We start from the raw sequence: 23772 nt of genomic DNA, 5'->3' as shown, positions 1-23772 counted from the left end.
TTTCATACCATTCACCACACGGTCTCAATGCCAGCACCTCAAAGTGTGTCTCTGAGCACAAAAGTGCAACATGGTCTGCTTTCCCATCATTCACTGTGAAGTCCTAGCCTAAATGATTCTCGGCGTGATTCTGCAGAAGACCTGTGGCAAACCCCAGACTCTCTAAGCCAGAAGAAATATTCACAGTTAGCAGGGAGAACAGATAGTCTGTAAATCATGTTACCACATCAGAGTCGGTCCAGTATAAATTCCATATCTGATGAAACTATTTGGAAAACAGCTCATTTGTTAACTGCCTGTACTGGTGTATGGACATGTGTTCCCATACACCAGTACACAATAAAAAATACACAATAATATTTTTTTGCACAATTTCTTTTTTGATGAGTTTTTTTTGTGATGTTTGTTTTTGATGAAGCCCTTAATCTATGACAACTTTCTCCTTTTTAGAAACTATAACCTTAAGCAGGCAGAGTGCATGCAGGTAGGCAGAGGCAGCCAAAAAAATCTTCTGAAATTAAATTATCTACCCTTGCTTTAATATTCCTGTTATATAATATATTCCTGTTTCAGTACATTCTAATCAGTCATTGCAGAAGCACTGAGATCTTTTAGTCTAGTATGGTAAAAGTCCATCCATCCATCTTTCGTGAACTGTTTATCCTGCGTACAGGGTCGCCGGGGGCTGGAGCCAATCAGCTGACTTCGGGCGAAAGGCGGGTACACCCTGGACTGGTCGCCAATCCATCGCAGGGCAGTAGGGTAAAAGTATGATACTAAATTGTAAAAATACAAAATTACAAGTAGGCTACAGACAAAGTTGTTATCAGCGAGGCTTAAATGTAGTATCCCATAAAAGTCAAAAGTAAAAGTACCATGTATGCTGTTAGGCTATCATAAATGGCCTAATTAGATTATTAGGCAATTACATAAATGCCTAACAAGCATATTTGTTGTCGCAAGATGGTTGAGCTCATTTATAGTCTACTACATTAATAGCCTATTTCTGTTGGGTATATTAAAAATAACTTAAAATCTTAATCTTTAAAGCCTCATCCCCCAAATTTTGATCAATACGTCTCCATGTCTCTTTTCACCAAAGATTTATTGGATTTTGCAGCATACTTTCTCATATTTAAAATATTGGTAGTAGGTTTAAGTTATTACAGAATTGGTAATTACCTACTACCTAATTCATTTGGAATTAGCTTACAGTCTTGGCTGCTCCGTCTAAACTTGCGTCCACCTCGGTCTCCGTGGTTACAACGCACAGCCTTGCTATCCAGCTTTGTGAATTACTGTTTGTGTGCAGTAGGCTATTATTCTTGCTGTTATACGCAGTTTCTGAGGGGTAAGTGAAACGTCGTATTGAGCGGCCCATTATTTCTGTGTATGAATATACGAGATATCGTTTCAGTATAAGTGGATTCAAAATGACAAGTTACTGAGTCAGTGGACTGTGCTGAAGGGGAACCAGAAAGGGTTACCCTGGTAGTGACGGCACGTAGGACGAGGAGACAGCGGAGGGAGGGAGAGAGAGACCTCTGAAACCCTTACTGTAGCAATATTTCATACTGATGTTATCAATTTAAGCCCAAAAGGGCTGGGAGAAACGGCTGTGCAGTAGCCTACACATGCAGCTTTGCGGACTTTTGATGGACATAAACCGTCAGCATACTCGCTGCTGACTTGTCGATGAAGATCCTTTCAGAATCTGGACAGGTGAGTGTTGAGATAATGCTGGTTGTTACACTAAAAAAAAATTACTACTATGAGTTGCTTTTGTCTACAGACAACACACATCTTATTATAGTCTGTGGAAATCTCTCTCAGGTGTTACAGGTTACAGCCTTTCGAAAAATAATAGAATCCCTTAACCAATTTGGTGATTAGGCTACAGAGATGGGGGGAAACTGTAGCAGCCTCCATGGAAATACCATAGACATGTGCATTATGTTATTTTATGAAGCGAACAATAATGTGGAGATTTTTAGGCTACATTTATGGCTATGACTTTTTTCTCTTTTTCTAGAAATGTTAGAAATCTCATAGTAATTTAACATTTATATTATTGAAGTATGATATTGGTGTATTTTGGGCCTACTGCTGGATCATATGTTGTGTTTATTATGATATTGTATATGATATTTATCTATTGTTGTGTTTTTATTATGGTTTTTCCTCTATTTGTCTATAATATATGTGTATATATATATATATATATATATATATATATATATATATATATATAATGTATAAGGTACCTGCAAGATTTGAGAGCATGTCTGTTCATGTATGCACTTTATTATATTATTTTGATGTACATTCACTATACAGAAATCTACATCCATTAACCACATGGAAATATGAACGAACGTTTGTAATGGTTGCTTTATTTTATGAGGTGATTGGTGTAGACAATCAAGTTACCTCCTACAAAAGATGGCTTCTCACTATGTAACACCATTTGCCTGATGACGGTCTAGCACCACAACGTTGTGTCAATACATATACATTTTTTGCAAGTTAGACAGTGAGCGGGAGTTTTCTTTGCAAATTAGGCGAACAATGAAGTATCATAACATTTTAGCAAGGTAGTGAGTTTGTGAAAACATTTGCCTTTTGACAGGTGACAGCTACTAACTGCCCAATGGAGAAATATGAAAAGCTGGCCAAAATTGGCGAGGGTTCCTATGGTGTGGTGTTCAAATGCAGACACAGAGACACTGGACAGATAGTTGCCATCAAGAAGTTTGTGGAATCTGAAGATGACCCGGTCATTAAGAAGATTGCATTGCGAGAAATACGTATGCTGAAGGTGAGAAGAGATTAGTATCTCCCAATAGTATCAAGTTTGCTTACATCTAACACCACAGGTAGACACGTGCATGCACACAGGTATGCACAGACTCATTAAGTTGTTGCAATGAGTCATGCACAAGTATTGTTATATTATGTATAGTGTTGTATATACTGTATGTAGTATATAAATATCTTTTCGAGACTTCAGAGTTGGGGCAGACCTGTAGGTTTGATAAGACATTGCATTAAATATTTATCCAGCATTTTGGGCTGTTAAGTGCTAACACAGTGTACATGTTCTGCATTGGCCCTGCAGCAGCTGAAACATGTGAATCTGGTCAACCTGCTGGAGGTCTTCAGGAGGAAAAGACGGCTACACTTGGTGTTTGAGTTCTGTGAGCAGACGGTGCTCAATGAGCTGGACAAACACCCTCGAGGGTAGGTCAGGGGCTACACAGTGCTTTAAACATCTGCTGCCATGTGATCTGTGGAAGTGTTGTTGAGTACAATTTGAATATACCTGCTTACTCTCTGCTTGTTCTGGGTCAGAGCAGTGAGTTACGGTATAGATACTGAAGGATCACTTTCCATCTTGTATCTGTACTACAATTTTGAGGCAATTATACTTTACTTGAGGAGTTCCCTTAGATGCCACTTTGTACTTCTACTTCACTATATGACTACTACAAAATGTATTTGACAAATTACATACAAAATCTATAACCAGTTTATAAAATATTAAATACACATTGTTAACAAGTTAAAATTTGGTCCCTGTCAACAAGCTAGGCCTACAACATTAAAAAGCTGCTTCAATGTCAGTGATTATCATCAAAAAATATAATATATAGTATATGTGTATAACTGAAAGGGGTAATTTATTAATTACATTTTGCTAATACTACTTTCTAACTTTTACTTCAGTACAATTTGAGTGCAGGACTTGTAATTGGGTGTTTTGAGAAAAGGGCAGCAGAAAGGAACAGGGTGAATTACAAAGCGGGAGTCAAGACTGTTGCCAAGAGATTTCAAAGACGTAGAAATTGGCAACAGAATGAAGGGAGGAACAGCCAAGTCTTAAGCAAAATGTTACTTAAGTTTAAAGGAAAGTTTTCTTGCTTCATGTATTGAGCACTCCTCACGCAAAATATGTTAACAAGATCTTATTTTTGTGTATTTTTTGTCATGTTAAGTCACACAGTAAGACTAGGCCACAATGGCTAGCAGACCATTTTTCTTTTTCCCACAAGGCTGTGCAGCAGAAACTCTAGCTGCTTCTGAAAACAAAGGCGCTGTTGCTGTTAGAGGCAAGCCTAAGGTTACCCGGGTGACAAGAGTGCTGTGTAAAGCCCCACTTCTTTTTTGAAATCTCTGGAAGAATGGATAAGGAAACTTGACTAGTAAAAAAGGTTTTGTTTTGTTCCTCTTACGACAATCAATATAACATAATCCTTTGTCTCTTGTCCTCTTTAGGGTACCCGAGACTCAGCTGAAAAGTATAGTGTGGCAGACTCTGCAGGCTGTTAACTTTTGCCACAAGCACAATGTCGGTATATTTTTAACCTGGTACTTAACTGAATGTTTGTTTGTCTTTTCTTTGATTGTCTTCCACACTGTTTATTTTCCCTTCTTTTTTTGTCTTAAAGGATCCGTTTGGAATTTGTTTTGGACTGCCTTAAAACAATTCTGTAATGCCATATGTTCAGTACATTGGAGTTACTGGTGTCCGTAATAATTTCTTTCTCTCCACACTGGCCATGCAGTGATCTATTCCTTATGTGACCATAGACTGTATAAAAATAGTGGATGTAGTCATTGTGACGTCACCCGTTGGTTTGAGGACTGCCATTTTGAAGCCTCGAGTCTGGCATTATGGCCACCACCATGTTGATTATTTGTAACCAGCGGCACAGAACGTGACCATATTTGGACAAGACTGTGGAGCCAACGGCTCTGTGTGGAGCTAGCTATCTTGTTTAGCTAGGTGCATCTGTAATTCACTTTAACTGTCATTTTAACCGGGATGATGACAACTTTGGCTAGCAAAAAAACAAGCTTAAACAAAACGTAGGCTTACTCACCAGAGAAAGTGAACAGCCAACGCCTTATAAGCATTTTCAGCGGCGCTGGTTAAATTTGCACAGTGCCGTGGGTACAAGTCACTCTAGCCTGATTGACAGGTCGCCATGGTAGTGACTTTTCAATCACAAGATAGTCCCGCCCTAAAGTAAATTCTGCTTTATGGTCTATTTACCTCTAAATTGGACCATCATTTACTAAATGAACATAGTGCCATGTTAAAGAAGACATGAAACTAGCAATTGAGACTATAAACTCATAATCAAAATGTTTACTAAGGTAATAAATCAGGTGAGAAGTAGGGTCATTTTAACATAATTTCTAATGGAGCCGGACATTTTTGCGACCAGAGAAGTCACCCCCCTGCTGGCTGTTCGATAGAATGCAGGTTTAAGGAACTTGCGCATTTGCCTCACTTCTCATACCCACGGGTTCCCGCTGTGACTAGACTACAAAAGATTGGGGAAAATCCACAGCCTCATATAAACTTATGCTGAAGACTGTGGATTTTGTCCATATTTTACAATGTTACTGGAAAAGACAACCTCGATGTACATATGGCACCAGATATTGTTTGAAGATAGCCTTTAAAAAATCTGAAGAAACACTTAACGTTAATTAATGTTTTCTGTTTTTACTGTTGACTGTTTATATTTACCATTTTACATATTTTATGTGACATCATTGATCTGACAATGATGCTTTTTAGCAGCATCTTTGCATTGCACACACTCTCTGAAGGTATTAATATTATTATTAATTATTATATCAGGTAAATACTTGTGTTTGCAAGAGCATGTGGCTGCACAGCACGACTTGAAATATTTTGTGACAATAGTTTACCAATTCTCAGAACCGTGCAAAACTCAGTTTTCAGTACAACATATTTTCCTGGAAAACTTCTGAGAATTGACTGAAGCTGTCCAACAGACACCTGTAGGGAGTGGTTTGGATTATAAATAGGACTGTTTAATTAGAAAAATGTGCACCACTTGAACAACTATTCTAACTTTCCTAACAAGCCACAGTAAGCAAAACTCTGACTTTGTTAAGGCTTCAATTTCCCTAACAGGAATAATTTAAAGTATCAGTGACAATGCAATGCAGTATTCATTTTCAATATAGAAGTGTGTATAGGTTTCTGATCTCTTTCTATTGTTCCTCCTTATTACAACCCTTGTTCTTTGTCACTAAGAGACTGTGTATCATGTTGCCAAATCCCTGATCCTGAGCATTTATGTTGCAGTGCATCCACCGTGATGTAAAGCCAGAGAACATCCTCCTCACCAAAAGTGGAGTCATCAAGCTCTGCGACTTTGGCTTCGCCCGCATTCTGAGTAGGTCAACCAGAGATGCATTTATGTGGATTTAGTGTTAATGTACCGCAAATGACTTATTCAACATGGAACCTATATCAACTCCTGCTTCTCACTTTCAATGTTTCAATGAATGCACTGCATAGGAGGACCATTCAGGCAGTTAGTGCGTCTCTGTGTGGTGTGTCACTGTTTACCCTTCCTGCCTTAGGTTTCGGTGTTATGTTACCATACGTTAACATGCAGTCATGTAGTCATTCAGCATGCCATGTAATCCCTTCCTCTACAATGTACATGTTATTTAGTGTTCATTATTCAGCATCTAAGTGTATGCATGTCCATACAAGTTACCTCAATCTCTGTGTATCGGTATACTCAGCAGGACCAGAGGATGACTACACAGACTATGTAGCAACCCGCTGGTACCGGGCCCCCGAGCTACTGGTGGGGGATACTCAGTACGGGCCTCCTGTGGATGTGTGGGCTCTGGGCTGTGTCTTCGCTGAGCTGCTCCATGGTAATCCACTTTGGCCTGGGAAGTCTGACGTTGACCAGCTCTACCTCATCCGAAAAACTCTAGGTACGCTGATAAGGGGCCACATCAATGAATGCTTAAAAGAAATAATCTACCTATGGATGCACTTGCACAAACTCACGCTCAAACTCATAATTATGATCACTGCATATGTCATTGCTTTCTTGACATTTTCCTTGTTTTTAAATTCATACAAAAATCCCATATCTTCATCTCACAATCTTGTGGTTGGCTTGATTTGCTTTCACGCCCAAACAAACTGCATGAGTTAGCATGAAAGCAGGCTGAGATCTACATCTACATTTTTTAAGTGGTCCAGTTGTTTGGCTGCTTGACAGCTTTCACGCCAGTCTACGCTAATTAAAACCAAACGACAAAATGGACCAGAGTTTGTGTTAACCGAACAGGTTAGGTGTGCCAGCACCCTCAAGAAACATAAAGAAGCTTTACTTTACTGAATAAGAAACCTGCTCTTGTAAGCTTGTTGAACCAGTATAGGAAGCAGTCCTTGCAATTTTATTTTGAGGAGCTAACACCAAACTTTACGTACTACAGATATTTTAGATCTTAGTTCAATGTTTTGAGAAGGTTTCTTGAGGAATATTTCCACCAATAGGCACATTGATAAATTTTTATAATCTGATTTCTGACGTCAGGTGACCTGATCCCCCGTCATCAGCAGGTTTTCCGCTCCAATGTTTTCTTCAGTGGAGTCAGTATTCCTGAACCTGACACGACGGTAAGAATCCTGTTACCAGTGGAAATGTATATGTTCTTAATGGAGAGGCAATGAAGAGTGTTTGATGTGGTTATGTCCCGTTTATTTTTGCTCTTAGGAGCCCTTGGAAAAGCGTTTCCATGGAGTGTCTCTTCATGCCCTTCAGGTTATGAAGGTATGTTATGTATTGTGTAATAGATCCTGAATCATATACAGGCAAATTAACTTATCACAGACATATTGGTATGAGGGTAGTGTATGTGTTGGCTGATAAGTAACAAGAAATTGCAGTACAGCAAAGCTAAAGCTACTACAGTATATCTATGTAACAGTGTTGCCATTACATATTGTCCACTGTAAAATATTCCTCTTAAGTAAATTTCTTGGTCACAATTCAAGTTCAGTTTTTTAGGTTATTAAATGAGTATCGGGCAGTGTATCATTATCTGACTAAATTCTTAATCACTTATGTATCATATCGACCTCAAAAACCCAATACTCCAGGTCCAGAGCAGGTTGAAAATATATTTATCAAGGCAAAGTCAATGTTCTGAAATAGAAAATATTTTTAAATGCCAAGGCTCCATGCTAAGCCTGTGCGTTTCTGTGTGAGCAGTCATGCCTGGTGATGGACCCGTCTCAACGGCTGTCCTGTGAAGAGGTGCTGGAGCTGCCTTACTTTCAGGAGGAAGGAGGAGCCAACTGGGGCCGTGAGGGTGAGCGTCTCGGAAGACGTCATGACAAAGGCTCCCGTCGCAGGCAGGCAGGGGTACGTATAAAACGCTGTTGCTTTATGGTGTAAGAAATCATCTCATAATCCCAAATTTACAGAGTGTGCACCTGCTACAGTTACACATGTCCGCAGATCAATGTACCTCTACGGATACTTACTTGCTCACTGGAGTTTATTATAGCAGAGAGCCAGACAGAAGAATTGGTGGCAGAAGTTCATCGTCTTGCTCATGGACACTTAATGTGGACCCAAAATATTTTAGTATAAAAGAATCACCTCTGTAGGCTTGAAAATGTTGCTATGGCTTGGTTTCTGCATTTATATGGTTAGTGTGTTCCAAGAGAACAACAGATTCCTCTCTCTCTGAGAAACTACCTACTTTTAAACAGCCACCTTTAAACCTTTAAGTAGAGGAACATTTAAAATGTTCACTACTAGACACACTGATAATGATCTCAAACAGGAGATTTACACCTTTCTCTCTCTCTTCCACTTTTCTCTCCCTCTCCCTCTCTAGGCTCAGTACCTTCCTCAGTTACCAAACAGCAACATCTCACCAGCACCGGATGTCAAGAAACAGGTGAAGCATAAATATCACCTGCCCAACATTTAATAAAGCAGCAAATTGATCGACGCGTTTGTGGCTGAACTGAGAAAGATGGACTTGTGCTTTGCTTTGTACAATCATTTTAATACAGTCCAATTTGAAGACATATTTGAAGTATATATTTTTGGAGTGACTGTAAGAAAGTGTATATTAATTATATGATCCATGTCATGTTTGACATCATCACTTAAAAATCTTTACACAACAAACAATAGATTGGGCATTTACAGTTGTAGCTTAGGTGACACACTTACAGTACAATCACCAAAGAGTAAAGTAAGTGTCCGTGCTGAAGACACCTTGCACCAGATGCAATTGGTACTGAATTTTCACATCTCTATAAAATGATATTAACCAGTGTGCCATCATCACTCGGACAAATACTATAGTTTCTTGTTTTCTGGCGAAATCATGACAACTGATTTCCATGTAGGTTCATACTGGCTACAAAATATGTACTACATGTTAGTATTAATCTATTTAGCAAGATCGTCAATAAAGCACAATATTTAATAATATTTATTTTCTGATAGATTTGATTGTAAAAATATAAAACTTATTAATGTATGACATATATTTAGGTTTAGTACACACTGTAAATTTTGTATTACAGAACCAAAAAAGTACTGAATATATATATATATAATACCATATATATTGCTGTACACTTGATGTAATAACATCCTTACACTGACTTATTAAGGTTTGATAAAAACCTGCCATGACAGTTGAAACTCTAAGTAATTTGATGGATTCTTAACATATTGCAGACTCAGTCTTTGACACTGATCCCCAAAGTCTGACGTGTACATTATACGTACTGTTGGTCACAAGATGATTGATGCAATTAGGATAAAACATTCAGTATTTCTTGTTTATTAATAAAATACATTCATATACAATTCTTTTTAGTTATTATTGTGTGATTCATGCATTTTTTGACATATTAAGTAAGATAGCCTTTTAAAAAATCTTTGACGAGCATTATGACGCTTATTTTGCTGTGTCGTCACAGGAAGGGAAGCGGCTGGACTACAAACGAGCTGTTTTTAAAATATTGTCTCAACAGGAGTCCAGGAAATTACAAAAACAGTTCTCTCCTCTTTCAAATGCAGATATCTGTGTGTACTGTACTGGTGTGAGCATTTGTGTGACAAAAATATTTTAGAAAGTCAGTTGGGTACATGGAAATTCTTGGAAAACCAGTAGACATTATCTTCACCATTAAAAGTGTAATTTTTTAACAGGCCTGCAGCACCATCAATGGCCTCTCAGTTTTTACATTGTGAGGTTATTTGCCAACAGATGCCCCTGTGGGCTCTGAGAAGACATGGCCAGAAGTAAACATGGCCAGGAGAAAGAAATCAATTTTCTTGATCTACTCACAAAATGAGGTACTTTAGAATCAAATGATCCATTTGGGATTTTGGGAGTTTGAAGGCTAGAAGAAAATATGAAAACACATGAGTATGCTGTAAAATCTCATTAACCCCGGGGTGTTGCAATGATCTTGTAATTGCGAGGCACATTGGCGAAGCTGCTGTTCTCAGGGCTGAGATCTACACTGTCAGGTCCTCCAGGGCAAGAAAAGGTGAAATGCTGCAGAAGTGACACCATGAAGAGGAAAATCTCCATGCGAGCGAGGGACTCTCCGACACAAGATCTCTTTCCTGAAAGATTACCACAAGAAAAAAGTATGAGAATGAGAATATATATATATATTCTTGAGATAAAATGAAAAATATTTGCAGGGACTGGGTTTATAATTTGCCTCTTAAACACATTATAGCTCAGAAAAGAGCACGACAACACTATAATCTGCAAGTAGGTTCAATGTTCAGCAACATTTTCTGAGTGAGTGAAACATAGTGAGAAAGAAATGTATTGACTAAAAACTAATAATTTACCTGCAGAGAATGGCAGGAATGCAGGATTGTTCTTAAAGTTGCCATTCTGGTCCAGGAAGTGCTGGGGATTGAAGGACCAAGGGGTCGCCCAGTGTTTTTCCGTTTTCAGCAAAGAGTGCAACAAGGGAACAATTATTGTATTCTGTTGAGACAAAAAATATGTATCACTTGGGACATTTTGTGTAATCTGGGAAAATTTTGCATCAGTAAAACTATGTGTTGAAATCAGAATACCTTGGGAATTGTGTAACCCCGAAAAGAGATGTCACGGAGTGCATAGTGAGGGAAGCTCATAGGGGCAATGTCCAGAAAACGCTGAATTTCATGGAGGACTGCATCTGTAAAGGGGAGGGACTTCCTGTCCTCCATATAAGGACAACACCCCTGTCCAATCACAGTGTCAATCTCCTTTTGCATGGTCTCTTCAGAATGAGAAAAACATTTAAAGTGAGATATGCAATTCAGGAGAAATCCAATTCCATATATAACAACACAGCAAGTAATGTAACTAACATTAGCAAACTGTTGCTACAGCTGCTGCGAGGCTAACATGCTAAAATGTCCCAGACAGCGATATTCACAACCCTCTTGCTGCTATAGCTAACATCACAACAACAGCATATATCTGCAAACTAGAAAGTAAGCTGAATGTACGTGGGCAAGTCATATAACGTTACCTGACACCTCATGGCTGGAATGGCTGGAATAGTGATGTGTGGCGTGATCTGAGCCACTTTGTTTCCCATTTACAGGACAATAAATTAGATAATCAACAAAAAAAAAAACTTGATTGTTTGATAAACCTTAACCCAAACATTTACTTGTTCCAGCTTCTCAATTGTGGTGATTTGCTGCTTTTTTATACATGCCTGACATTCATCTAGAGTGAATGTATCACTAGAGGACTACTCTACATGCAACCAATGACAAGGTGCAAGGTCAAAAGCTATAGTGCCGTGAATCAAAACATTTATCTGTGAACCTACAATAAGAGTGCAAATAGAGATGTGTTTAAAAAGAAAAATCAATTTGATTTAACGTCAGGCTTGTTGAATGTGTCCCCAGTGTCTAGATGAAGCAAGGTTACACTGACTTCTGTGACCTACCCTGTATTTTGGGGTATTTTATCAGTACACTTAGTGCATATCTGATAGTTGAGCTGGTGGTTTCAGTTCCTGCCAGGAACAGATTCAACACTGTTGACACCAAATTGTCATAGTGAAACTCAGTTGTGGGAATATGCTTTTCCTAGAAGAAAAAAACAAGAGCATTTTTACTGATCTGACAATATAACCTGCAATATGAAAATTCAACATGTTAAAATGCAGTTCATCTATGAACCTAGTGGCCTATACTGCCAAGGGTCTTTGACACTGCTCAGTATTTGCAGAACTAGCTCATATTATTGGGAGTATGTACATTTGCATGAATAATGAGTAAATGCCCAGAGTAAATGAAACAAACCTAACTTTTAGCTTACAGAGGCTTATTCTAGTTAATGAGTTCTAACATGCCTGACTGAGTCTAGTGAGAAAGCAGTCGATGTAATCTCTGGGTGAGCTGGGGTTCAGCGTGTCCTGGTGTTCCTGGATCCTTCTCATCATAAAGTCTCTCAGGTCTTCAACTTCGGCAAATATTGTGTGCTGTTGACCTGGTAGCCACTCCATCAACCGAGGGAAGATATTATACAGCTGTGATGGGGAGAGGAAAGGATGTATTAACTACACCTATGTGTCCCACAGCCAGTAGTAACTATGTCAAAAGTACCTGCCAACATTTGGTGTTTGAGTATTTGAGATATTACATACAAATACAGACCTTCACCGTAAATGTATCATGGCAAAGAATAGTTTATGAACATCTGTGTGAAAGATGTGTAAGGACAGCTTGTCTAGTACCGTCTATAAGGGCAGACTGAATGTTGTTGAACTTCAGCAAATTGCATGTCTAGGCATGTTCAGTCTTTAATGACTCCAGAAACCTGAACCTTTGTGTTGTGTATCACTTGCAGCATTCCTGTATATGCATTTTGTTTCTCTATGCCACATAATGAGTTGTCATACCGGTGAAGTTTGCATGTGCATTATGTAACTACAGCATTTATTCACAACAGTCAACATATGTGCGGTCAAAGTGATGAAGATTTTATTTTTTATTTCCTTGAATTGCTGTGTGTGCACTTTCTCTGCCACAGTAGGTAATTGACAAACATAGCACAAACATACACTTCATTGTGTCCTAAAATAGAAAATAATGAGGGGAAAGGCCATCCTTTATACTTCATAGAGTTCTTCACCTGCAGTAATTATTTCTGACTATCATATATTAAATCACAAAACATTTTAGAAGTTGCTTCACTTAAGTAACTAATTGGTGAGGTTCTCTAAATCAAAACCTTAAAAAATGGGGAGGTTTTAATCATGTCCTATCAATTGTGTAACATTGATTAATAATAATTATAAGATTATTTATTGCTTGGGTCCTTGCAGAGTGGCTATGGTCTTCCCAAGCACTAACCCACCCGTCCTCCACTTCTCTATCTCCTCCTTTTACCTGACCCCAGGGACTGCTGCCAAACTTCAGGATTTCTGAAATTGTCTGCAGAATACGGAGGAAGTTGTCATCGTCATAGTTGAAGCGTTGACCAAACACTAAGCAGCAGATCACATTGGACACGGTGCAGCTCATGAAGTAGGTGGGATCAAAAGGTGTGGCTGGAGAAAAAGGTGAAAGTACTAAAGTGAATTTTCAGTTTGACTGTTTGAAATGCCAGCCCCTGGCTTTATATCTTCTTTATATGAATGTTTGTTGTGGTCATCATTACCATTTAATACAAAGTCAAAAGCACTCAATCTTTTTTGTTTAATATAGAGTTTGATTTATTTGGAGTGGTTGCTTGCTCATTGCTCTCCTTAGTTGGGAAAGTTTAGTGTCAGTAGACGACACTTTTATAGTCTCATGGTTCCACCTTGTGGCAGTGTGATGTATAGTGGTACATCAATCCAGGATTCTTATTAGGTCCCTTGTAATGACTGTGTTTAATCATTTGTATTAGGTTTTTCTTTTTCTTTTCTTTTTTTTTTAATTTCTCCCTTTTTCAGAAACCACACACAAATATAAACTCAAATTTCTAACATCTGGAGTTGTATTCCAGTACAAGCCACTCGTTTAGCAATAAAGTTTTTTCCAACTGGAATTTCAGAACTATTTCTGATTTACAATGTCTGCTTGGAAAATACCCTGAGCAGCCATCAAAATATATAGACAGAAAGCTGCATGAAGTCAGTACTGTGGCCTCAAAGAGCTGTCCCTGTATGTTCAACATCTGCTCTAGCCTGAAATGTTGAATTGAACATTAATTAGAGCTGATTTGTCAACCACAAAGTAACAAACTATAAAATTTAAAACACCTTGTAGATTTGTTGGGGTTTTTTGCTCGAAAATGTCAAAAAAGCTATAAATCACCAAGCAAGTTTTAGTTTTAGCGGCCAGTAGCGGTGCAATTTTAAGACTACAACCAGACTCCAGATTGAGTGCAGTGTCTGGTCAAACGGCACTGACTGGAGAACCAACCTAGCATGTTTTTGATGGTGCGGGAAACCAGAATATTGGCACAATCCTTCCGAAAAAAAAGGCGGTGTGACAGCGGCTACAGACAGACAGGGAGACAGCTTCACACAACATGCTGGAAATTCAGGTAAACTCCCTCTGCAGCGTTAGAGCAATATTTTTATCAGCTTGAGTTTGAACTAATACATTCTCGTTGCATGATAATGGTACATTTACTGCATCTAGCAAACGTCATTAGCTCGCATTTGTGTATCTTTCACCAGAGGCTCAGCAATGTCAACACAGCTAAATGTATTGGATGACAATGAAATGGTTAGTGAGCTATAGACTCAATATTATAATGAGATTGTTGCCACATTTTATAACAGTTACACCGCAGTCTACTACGAAGCAAACAGCAGTAGTTCTGTGCTTAAGTACATTAGCTGATGGCTCCTGCCTTGCATCAAGGCTAGTATAAATAAAGCTCCACATTTGCTTTGTACCATTACATAATTTCTTGCAGGCTAAATGAACACTTTGACATAATACACAGGATAGTAATATGAATCGCGTTAGCAGGTGAAGCAATGTGGAAAGTTATAACGTTACATATTATATATTGCACTGGATAACATTAGCATCTGCTCAGCATTAGCCGGCAAGCCAACATGACTCTCTGTATGACTCCAGCCTTTCTGATGTTCACTGTTTTCACCAGAAATCCCCTGAATCTCGTTTGGCCTGACAGTTTTCATCACATAAACCTTTATTGTTGTTTTGTATCCTTACGTGGAGTCTGTTTTGTGCCTGGAACCGGTTGTTTTGTGGTGTTAGTGGACTGCATTTTGTTAGCTGCAGTGTTGCTGTAGTCTGAGGGAGGTTCGGGAGCACGCGTAGGGCTACGTCCCGACCCGGTGCCTTCACATTAAAAGCAGAATAGTGGCTGTTCCAAGCAACAGAGAAAACAAACGTGTGCTTAATTTCTAAGTGAGGCTCCAGCCTATTGACAATAATGCAGAGAAAATTTGATTTATTAATAAGTAATTTCATTGAAAAACTACATTTAGTCCCTTTAAAGTCCTTTGAGGACATATGAACAGTATGTAACTTGTGCGTCTACACAGAATAGCTCCATCTATCACAATAGTGTTGAAATGCAATTTAATATTGGCAATTTAAAGTAAGGGAGTAAAACAATTCCCTCCTTTACTCCAGTAAAAAATGAGACTAAACAATTCATCAGTGTAAATGGAGTGGATGATTCTGACTTGACAAACACTTTTAACAAATTTTTCTCTCACTTTGAAAGGTCTGAGTTCTCTGTAAATGTGTTCGTGCTTAGAGGGTCTCTTGTACCCCAGAATGTTTTTATGATATCTCAGGATTGTGTCATAGTCCTAAAATGGGCGAACATAAGGAGGGCTGCCGGTCCTGATGCTATCTGTGGGAGAACTGCGCGCTATTTTGCTGACCAGCTTAATGAGCTCTACACTAAAGTCTTCCGGATGTTCCAGATATCTACAATCTGGTAAACACCCACTATAATATCAATCCCAAAATTAAATAAATCCCAAGGAACTGACACTTACATCCCTTGTATAAAAAAATAAAATAAAATAAAAATATCAAGCAGGTTTTGGTGATTGGACATATGTCTAATACAAAGATCACCTTTTAGCGTCACCTTTTAATTATGACAGGGCAAACAAGGCAAGCACAGTAATCGTCACAAATACATACCTTTGGTACTATTTATGCGGGCCACCATGTGTTTGCTCTCCTCCTGGATCCACGCTTCCATCCCCTTGCGTCCCATCCCAAAGTCTCTAAGTGTTGTCAGGGTGAAACGTCGCAACTGCTTCCACCGCTCTCCATTACTGATCCCCAAACCTTCAAACATGTAGAAATGGTTGCTAAAGGAAACTTATAATGAATCTTGCCTCCACATATGAAAGAAACAAAGAGCTCACTGCTGCTAAGAATTATATCCTTTAAGGTGCCATAGAACAGCAAGTTGAAAAGTTTGAGTGATTAACAAATATATTAAATTAAATTGACAATTTTTCCAAAAATATGCAGATTGTAATATTACTATTGGGTGTGTTTAAAGGTGTGCATCAAAAGTTCCATATTACCATAGCCCTTTGTAGCTCTGAGCAGTAAAGGAATAGGTCCTCTGCCAGTGAAGTCATCTGCTTGGTCCACCAGTGCCTCCTTCACCGCATCATACCCCACCAGCACCACAGTGCGCTGAAGCCCCAGGTACACAGTTATCACAGGGCCATAGCTTTCACTTAGCTGGAGGTTAAACAGAGCAATAAACATGCATTTTATTGTTGTACAAGCATGCAAGGGGGAAAAAACTAAACCCACCCAGTGCACTGCAGAGAACAAATCAGATACCCTGGGACTCAAATATATCCAGCTGCAGCCCGCAGATCTGACCAAAGCTGAACCTCCAAATATGGTTTGTCCCAGAAGACACCGCGCACAAAACGTGATGACGTTAATCTCGGCTCACGTACAGTATAGATCCTAATGCAAAGCAGAAGATTGGCTATCCAGAGAGGGAAGGATATATCACAGGCCAAACTTATAAAAGAAGATTTCATAACCAAAGAAATAATCAAGATGTATGGAAAAGAAATTGTGTCAACAAGATAAGGATACTTTAACCAAATTACAATTAGATTTATACCAAATTTACGAAGATAAGGCAAGAGGAGCATTTGTAAGACCTAGAAGGAATTGGTTGGAAGAACAAGAAAAAAATATAAAATATTTTTTCAACTTGGAAAAAAGAAATGCAGGTCTTTCCTTTTTAAATAAACTTAATATTAATGGACAAGTGTAAGAAAATGCAAAGCAAATCTCAGATTTTGTTACAACGTTTTATAAAAAATGATATACCGAAGGGAGTGATAATAATGGTACGTCTTTCTTCACTTCCATAAGGTATAGTGCAAAATCGATATTTTATTTGTATTTAGGGAAGCAATTGAGGTTGGGAAGCTACCTCCATCCTTGTCTCAAGAGCTAATTTCCTTAATACCAGATAAAGACTTAAAATTGTTAAGTTATTAAAGCCTCCAGTTATTAAAAACTGGAGGCCTATAACCTTAATAAACAATGACGCCAAATTATTTGCTCTAATATTTGCTCAGAGATTGCATTTATGCCTCAATACAATCATTGATGATTGTCAATCTGGTTTTATGCGTGGAAGGCATATACTGTAAGTAATAATATTCATCTAATTTTAGATTTAGTTGATTACAACCAGTTTATTAATGAAAATAGTTATATTTTGTTTTTAGACTTTTATAAGGCCTTTGACACTGTGAAGCATAGTTTTTTTATCTAATACTTTAGACTTTTTTGCCTTTGGAAGTTATTTTAAACGTGCGATCCAGACGATTTACAAAGGTTGTAATAGTTCTGTCAAACTACCATTTGGCATCACTCCTAGATTTAATATTGGCAGAGGGATTAAACAAGGGGATCCAGCAACTCCCTTCTTATTTTTGCTAGTCATGCAAACAATGGCACTTAAAGATAATTTCAAAAGGTATACAAATAGCCAAAAAAGAATTAAAGCAGATGACACAACTATTTTTTTACAGAATGAAGAAGAAGTAGAAAAGGCTATTGAATGTGTTAATGTATTCTCTTCGGTATCAGGTCTAACTTGATGTGAGCTTTTTGCCTTAAAAAATAAGGGACATTACTTGGTTGACATATGTGATAACCCTATAAAAGATGTTGTATCATATCTGGGTATTAATATATGCAAAAATCAAGACAGAAGGGTGGATTTGAATTTCAATCCATTGACTGAAAAAGTAAAAAAAAAAAAAACTGATAGTTGGTTGTTGAGAGATCTGTCATTTAATGGACGTGTATTGTTATCTAAAACTGAAGGACTATCAAGGCTGGTCTATACAGCAATGGTCCCAGAAATCCCACCAATACTAGTCAAACAGATAGACACGTTGCTTTTCAATTTTGTCTGGAGAAATAAACCCCATTATTTAGGTTTTATGTAACACATATTGCGAAGGGGGTCTAAATTTATTAGATTTTTATACATCCAAGACTATATTCAAGGTCAACTGGATTAAACTTTACTACTTTATTCCAGAATTTATTTTTGAAAAACTAGGTGGTATTGAATTCCTCCTGCAATGCAATTTTGACATAAATAAGATTCCTGTTGCTCTATCCAATTATCATAAAAAAGCATTATTGTCCTGGTTAATTATTTACAGACATAACTTTTCGCCCCATAAATGTTTAATTTGGAATAATAAAGATCTAAAAATCAGATTTAAAAATAAAACTTTATTTTTTAATAGCTGGGTTAAAAATGATATAATGTTAGTGACACAATTGCTAATTGGAAATGGACAAGCAATATTGTGTCACCAACAAAATTAGAGAAGTCTCATTTAAAATTATACATTTGATTTACCCTGTGAACCAGGTGATCTCAAGGTTCATGAAAGATGTTGTGGAAAAGTGTGTGTTTTGCAGTGGCGAAGTTGAAACCATCTGTAATTTATTTTCAGATTGTGTTTGTACCAAATTATTTTGGTTAGACTTGGTTAGACTGGTTCAACTATTATTTTGCAGAAAAGAGACATTATATTTTTTTATGACAAGAATGATATTGATTGTAAAAGAAGATATTTTGGTGACAAGCGTAAATGGTCAAAGAAGAAACCACAATTAACTCTTTTTAAGATAAACATTACGTTTATTCTTAATTTGGTTTGAAGAATGAAAAAGCAGTCAGAACAGTTAAAATATGTAAATATTTAAATATTTTTCTATAACGCCTTTGTCACATGATACCCCTTTGTTCTTTAGTTAGAGTTATGTTATGTTATATTTTGTCATTTAATAGATTTATATACCATTTACATACCTTTTGTACTTTAGAGGCCAACAACAGAACTTTAAATACACTTCTGAGAAGTTTTGAGGCGAGAAATCAACTGTGTAGAGTTTGAATATCGGTAGTTTTACAAAAATTGACGGTGAATCGAAAAAGTGTTCAAATGTTTACGTCTATGGGTGTCAATATTACATAGCTGCCAAGTCAATTCAGTCCCTCAGAATTCCCATGATGCACAGCGTTGAAGAAAGTTTTGTTAAAATGTTCTAATAAGGCTCCTATTTGTTTGAAATACAGAAGTTTCTTTGTGATTTATGTTTTTTAAACGCGTCTGTTTAGAACAGGCCTATAGTGTTTTTGTTAGTAATTGTCATTCTTGTGGTAGTTGTGAAATGCTTGTTTCTTTTGATAAGAACGGCTACTGTACTTTTATATTTATAGGACTGCTTAACTTTACATATGCATCCAATTCACTTGTGCGGTTTTATTGTCTCTTGTAGGCAGGTCGATTGAGATAAATATATACATGCTGTATTATCACCATCACAGGCTGGAAATCAAAGTTGTGAAATTCTTACCTTTACCAGAGTTTTGAATGGAGCTCTTTTGTCCAGCTGTAGAAGGTTTCCTATGATAGGCAGGCCAGTGGGTCCTGGGGGTAACTGCTTACTGCTCTTCTGACTGAACAACCACACCAAAGCAATGAGTAACGTTAGCCCTGCTGAAATCAACGTGACAGAGAACTCCATAATGCTCCACGAAAGAAAATGTTTAACTATGTCTTCTGCAACTGACTGAAGGTCTAACCCTTTATAGAGAGCCACTGATTGTGTAAACAGCCTACATGCTAAAGCTGTTATTGCAGCTTGTGGGGCGGGGCTGTCTTATAGCCTGAGTTGTATGCTCATTTGCAGACTGCAGCTGAGCAGAAAAGAAGCGAAAAGAAGTTATCCAGAGTAACTCCTCTTCTATGATTACGGCCAGAACCGTAACAGTCTTTGTTGCTGGTTTTCAGTAGGGGACAAAAAATTACTCACGTAAAAATGTTTGGGGAATTTTGTTATAAATCTTAATACCATGGATATTGTATCATTCTACTTGAGCAATATCCATAGACTGTATATAAAAAGGCAATATCCAAGGGCGCAGGAAGGGAGCTGCGCAGGGTGCTGCAGCACCCCCTATTGACAGGGAGGAACACAGTTTGAAAATTACATGAGCAGACTACTTAAGGGGCACTATTTTTACTGTATGACAACATAAAATACAGCAGGTAAGTGCTGAATGCAGAGGATGCTCTTGATAATACAGCCTAATAATTTGATGTCAGCAGCTGTTTTCACTGTTTTGTCACGATTATAGGAGCTACAATGGTGTGATGTGCAGATCGGCTCTGACAATATCTTAATAATCATGTACGCACAAATCATCCTACGGCCCTACAGTGTTTTCTCAGATTTATCCCACCTAACCAGTCCTTTTAACCTGGTGATTTCTTTATTGTGTTGATGTACAAGTGTTTTCTTTAACAGTTTGCTTTAAAGATTTGAGAGGCTGCTGTCAGTCATTTTAAACGATTCCATGGGCGCAGTAATGTCACAGCAAATAACCAGGGACATTTATGTAGCAAAACGTAAAACTGTAGTTATAAACTTTACAGGCCAGACAGTGGAAACTCTGCAGATATAAAAGATTTCTACTTTTAGCTTCTGAAATAATTTAGACGCTACTTTACTCCAACAACAGTAAACAGTTTCTCTGCACGAACCTGGACTGTGTGAGACCTTTTGGATGTGAAGATGAACACAGAACATTAATCAACGTTAGATTCTGACTGATCCTGTCGGCGTGTCAATTTAAATGTGAATGTGACAGTACAGCTGTAGGAAGTGACGCTGTGAGGTGGGAGTGTCGGCAGGGATTGGTTGAGCGGACGCGGGAGGGTTTAAAGCTCCGTCCGCATGATCTGCCCCTCTCCTCGCCACACTGACATCAGCGTTTGCTGTCGGCAGTATTCACCTCTGCGCCGTTTGCTGTCTGTTCACGGGCTCCTCTTCCTGGCTGTCTGTTGCATATTTGATTGGTTTTTGTCAGCGTCCTCGCGGATTCCCCTTCGCCGGGGTCTTTCGTCAGTCATCCTCCGCTGTTCGGTGCAGGATCAGCCTCATTCTCCCCGCTGTCCTGCCTCTCAGCGTCAGTTGAATTGCCTCCTAATTGAGTTGCCTCTGATAGTTCGGCTGCTCCTTAATGTTTTAATTAATCTTTAACTGGACTTGCGTTTATGCCTTGTCCTTCTGACTGTGCTACTCTTTATTAATTTTCATTTATGCCTTGCTGTTTTTGCTTTTGTTAATAGTTTATTTTGTTTAATTAACGTTTGTTTGGTTTGGGTTAACAATCTAACTAAATTTGTCTTGGGTGAATTGGCTTGGTTTGAAGTTATTTGTTGCTTTGAATTTATTTGCCTGAATTAACTTTTGCTTTGAGTGAATTAATATTTGTTTGAATTGTGTTGGTTTGGGTGCTCCATGTCAGAAGTGTTTAGGTAAATGGCTGCTTTTTAAGAGATTTTAGATGCATGTTAATTTAAAAATAAAGAATATTTTTATATGTGAATGAAACACTGTCTCAGTCCCTCCCTCCCCAAGTAAAACGTACCTGTGCGCTTTCTACTGAATTTGGTGTTGTGTGGTCAACTTTAGATTATACTTTATTATTATTATTATTATTATTATTATTATTTATTTAACCAGGAAGTCCCATTGCGATTCAGAATCTCTTTTACAAGAGAGACCTGGCCAAGGTAGCAGGCAAATCACAACAAATGCATACATAATAAACACCAAGTTACATTTTCATGATAAAAGGAGAAATTCCTCAGGTGGCGTTGTCGTAGCTGACAGTAATATATATATTAGTGCCAGTGTGAAAGAGATTATCGGATGATTATTGAAAGTGCATCCTAATAATCCTTGACCCATTCCCACTCGGTGCCGCCCCATGAAGTTATGCTGCTGTGCCCCGTGCGTAAATGCGCACAGGTCTCTTTTAAGGGGAAGACGCTTCACCCTATTTCACCCACCCGGAAAGTCACAAAACGTTTTGCCCAAAGCTCTGCCCAGAAACAGCGGTGCTCTCAGTTATTGCACGCACAAGGTTTTCATGTGTTCATTGTGTTTCCCCAAGTGTTGACACTGAGCGTGGAACAGGTTTTCAAGCTGAAATGATGGTGGAGACGGTTTAGTCAGCTGCGCCCGCATGCCGTTCATTTAAGTTGATCGTGTTATCAATGGTTTTTATTCGAATTATTTTATTTATACATACATATAATTACAGAGGTACTGACCTTGGTGACTTCATACGACCATAACCTCTTGTGTTGAAGGAAAGTTTGTAAGTGCGTGCCCAAACACAGTCGTGTGCCCTGGACTGGCAGGCATGGGTGAATGAATCGCCTCCCCATTAAGAAAGACGCCGTGCGCATTTACGCAGTCGCATAACATCATTGATTATTTGAATCTCTGTTGAATTGTAAAAAAAAATCCCTTAACTTCGGGTTAAAATGAGTTGTAACGTGCGTTACTGAGATTGCAAAGGGTAAAATATTACCGTTTTTTTTTAGTAATGCGTTATATAACTGTATTACAGCAAAAAGTAATAGATTACTGTAAATGCGTAACTTTTGCATGCGCGCATTTCTACTCTGCAGCACCCCTAAGCGAAAATGTCTTCCCGCACGCCTGGCAATATCAAAATTAAAATATTAATGGTCATTCATCATTTAAGACATAGCCTAATGCTAAAACATGAAATCTTTGTTTGTGTTAGGTAGGGGGCCAGTATAGACAGCTCATATCTGAGAGTTGAGCTGGTGGTTTCTTGAAGAGATTCAACACTGAAGTGTCCAAATTAGCAAAATGTCACAGACGGATTGTACTTTTCTTTTTCTTAGAATATGAAATACCTATTTCACTCCAAAAATGAGACAGGCCAGTAACAGTCACACCTTTGCTAGAGAAAAGTTTAGTTTCAGATGAGAACAAGGCCAGTGGCTCCTGCAAACAGCCATCTAAACAGCCACAGCAGAGCATCTATCAGTGGTGCTACTGAAGCAGAAAAATCCATTGCACTTTGTCTTTTTGTTGTTTCTTCATTACTCAGGCGATCTCTCTTAAACCTTTGTTGTTGTTTTAATTTTTTAATAGACGCAGTCAGAATGAAACTAGGAACTGGCACAAAATGCTGCACAACACAAAGTCATTCTTTGTGTAGCTTCAGTTATAACAATCTTAGAGTGGTTGATTTGAAAACAAGTTGCATTATTAAAATAAATTCATATACAGCAAATAAAAGATTAAGCAAATAAATAGATCGAGATTTGGAATTGGTGTTTTACAGAAGCACAATGGTCAAGGACTTTGTCTTTCAAGGAGGGTTTTATGTTGTATGACTATTTTATAAGTAGGACATTTCCTTGTTTATTAGCTCTTCTTCCAATCAAACAAAATAATTAAAGAATATTTAATATAAAGAGAATTACTCCAAACAGAACAATTGTTCTAAAAGGAGAATTCACACATATATTTGATTGTAAAAATATGGAAATAATTAACGCCCTGTGGGGTC

General features: G+C 38.0%; 2 protein-coding genes across 4 annotated transcripts; one reads left to right on the top strand and one right to left on the bottom strand.

Moving 5' to 3' along the window:
- Positions 1-1119: 1119 nt before the first annotated feature.
- LOC119883525 (cyclin-dependent kinase-like 1) lies at positions 1120-8840 on the top strand. 3 transcript variants are annotated; one of them, XM_038694214.1, is made up of 10 exons: positions 1120-1351; positions 2630-2818; positions 3119-3240; positions 4276-4348; positions 6128-6218; positions 6577-6777; positions 7389-7471; positions 7569-7625; positions 8067-8219; positions 8701-8840. In XM_038694214.1, exons 2-10 carry the CDS (start codon positions 2651-2653, stop codon positions 8794-8796), a joined length of 1044 nt encoding a protein of 347 aa, XP_038550142.1. In that variant the 5' UTR covers positions 1120-1351; positions 2630-2650; the 3' UTR covers positions 8797-8840. The 3 variants fall into 3 exon arrangements, with proteins under 3 accessions (XP_038550142.1, XP_038550141.1, XP_038550139.1); XM_038694213.1 differs by having other exon boundaries at positions 1120-1722; positions 6580-6777; XM_038694211.1 differs by having other exon boundaries at positions 1121-1722.
- An 803-nt stretch (positions 8841-9643) lies between these two features.
- On the bottom strand, positions 9644-20039 carry LOC119883523 (cytochrome P450 2F3-like). Its single transcript, XM_038694209.1, has 9 exons — positions 19725-20039; positions 16385-16547; positions 15990-16139; positions 13251-13411; positions 12212-12388; positions 11804-11945; positions 10932-11119; positions 10698-10839; positions 9644-10460 (listed from the first exon to the last, which is right to left on the bottom strand). The coding sequence occupies exons 1-9, from the start codon at positions 19893-19895 to the stop codon at positions 10276-10278; spliced, it is 1479 nt and encodes a 492-aa protein (XP_038550137.1). The 5' UTR covers positions 19896-20039; the 3' UTR covers positions 9644-10275.
- Positions 20040-23772: the final 3733 nt, after the last annotated feature.

Source organism: Micropterus salmoides, unplaced genomic scaffold (genome assembly GCF_014851395.1).
Source record: "Micropterus salmoides isolate LMB-PRFRI ecotype aquatic unplaced genomic scaffold, ASM1485139v1 Ms_hic_scaffold_3, whole genome shotgun sequence".
Lineage (NCBI taxonomy): Eukaryota > Metazoa > Chordata > Actinopteri > Centrarchiformes > Centrarchidae > Micropterus > Micropterus salmoides.
The sequence above is the reverse complement of the archived record's forward strand: the minus strand, read 5'-3'. Positions and strand labels throughout refer to the sequence as shown.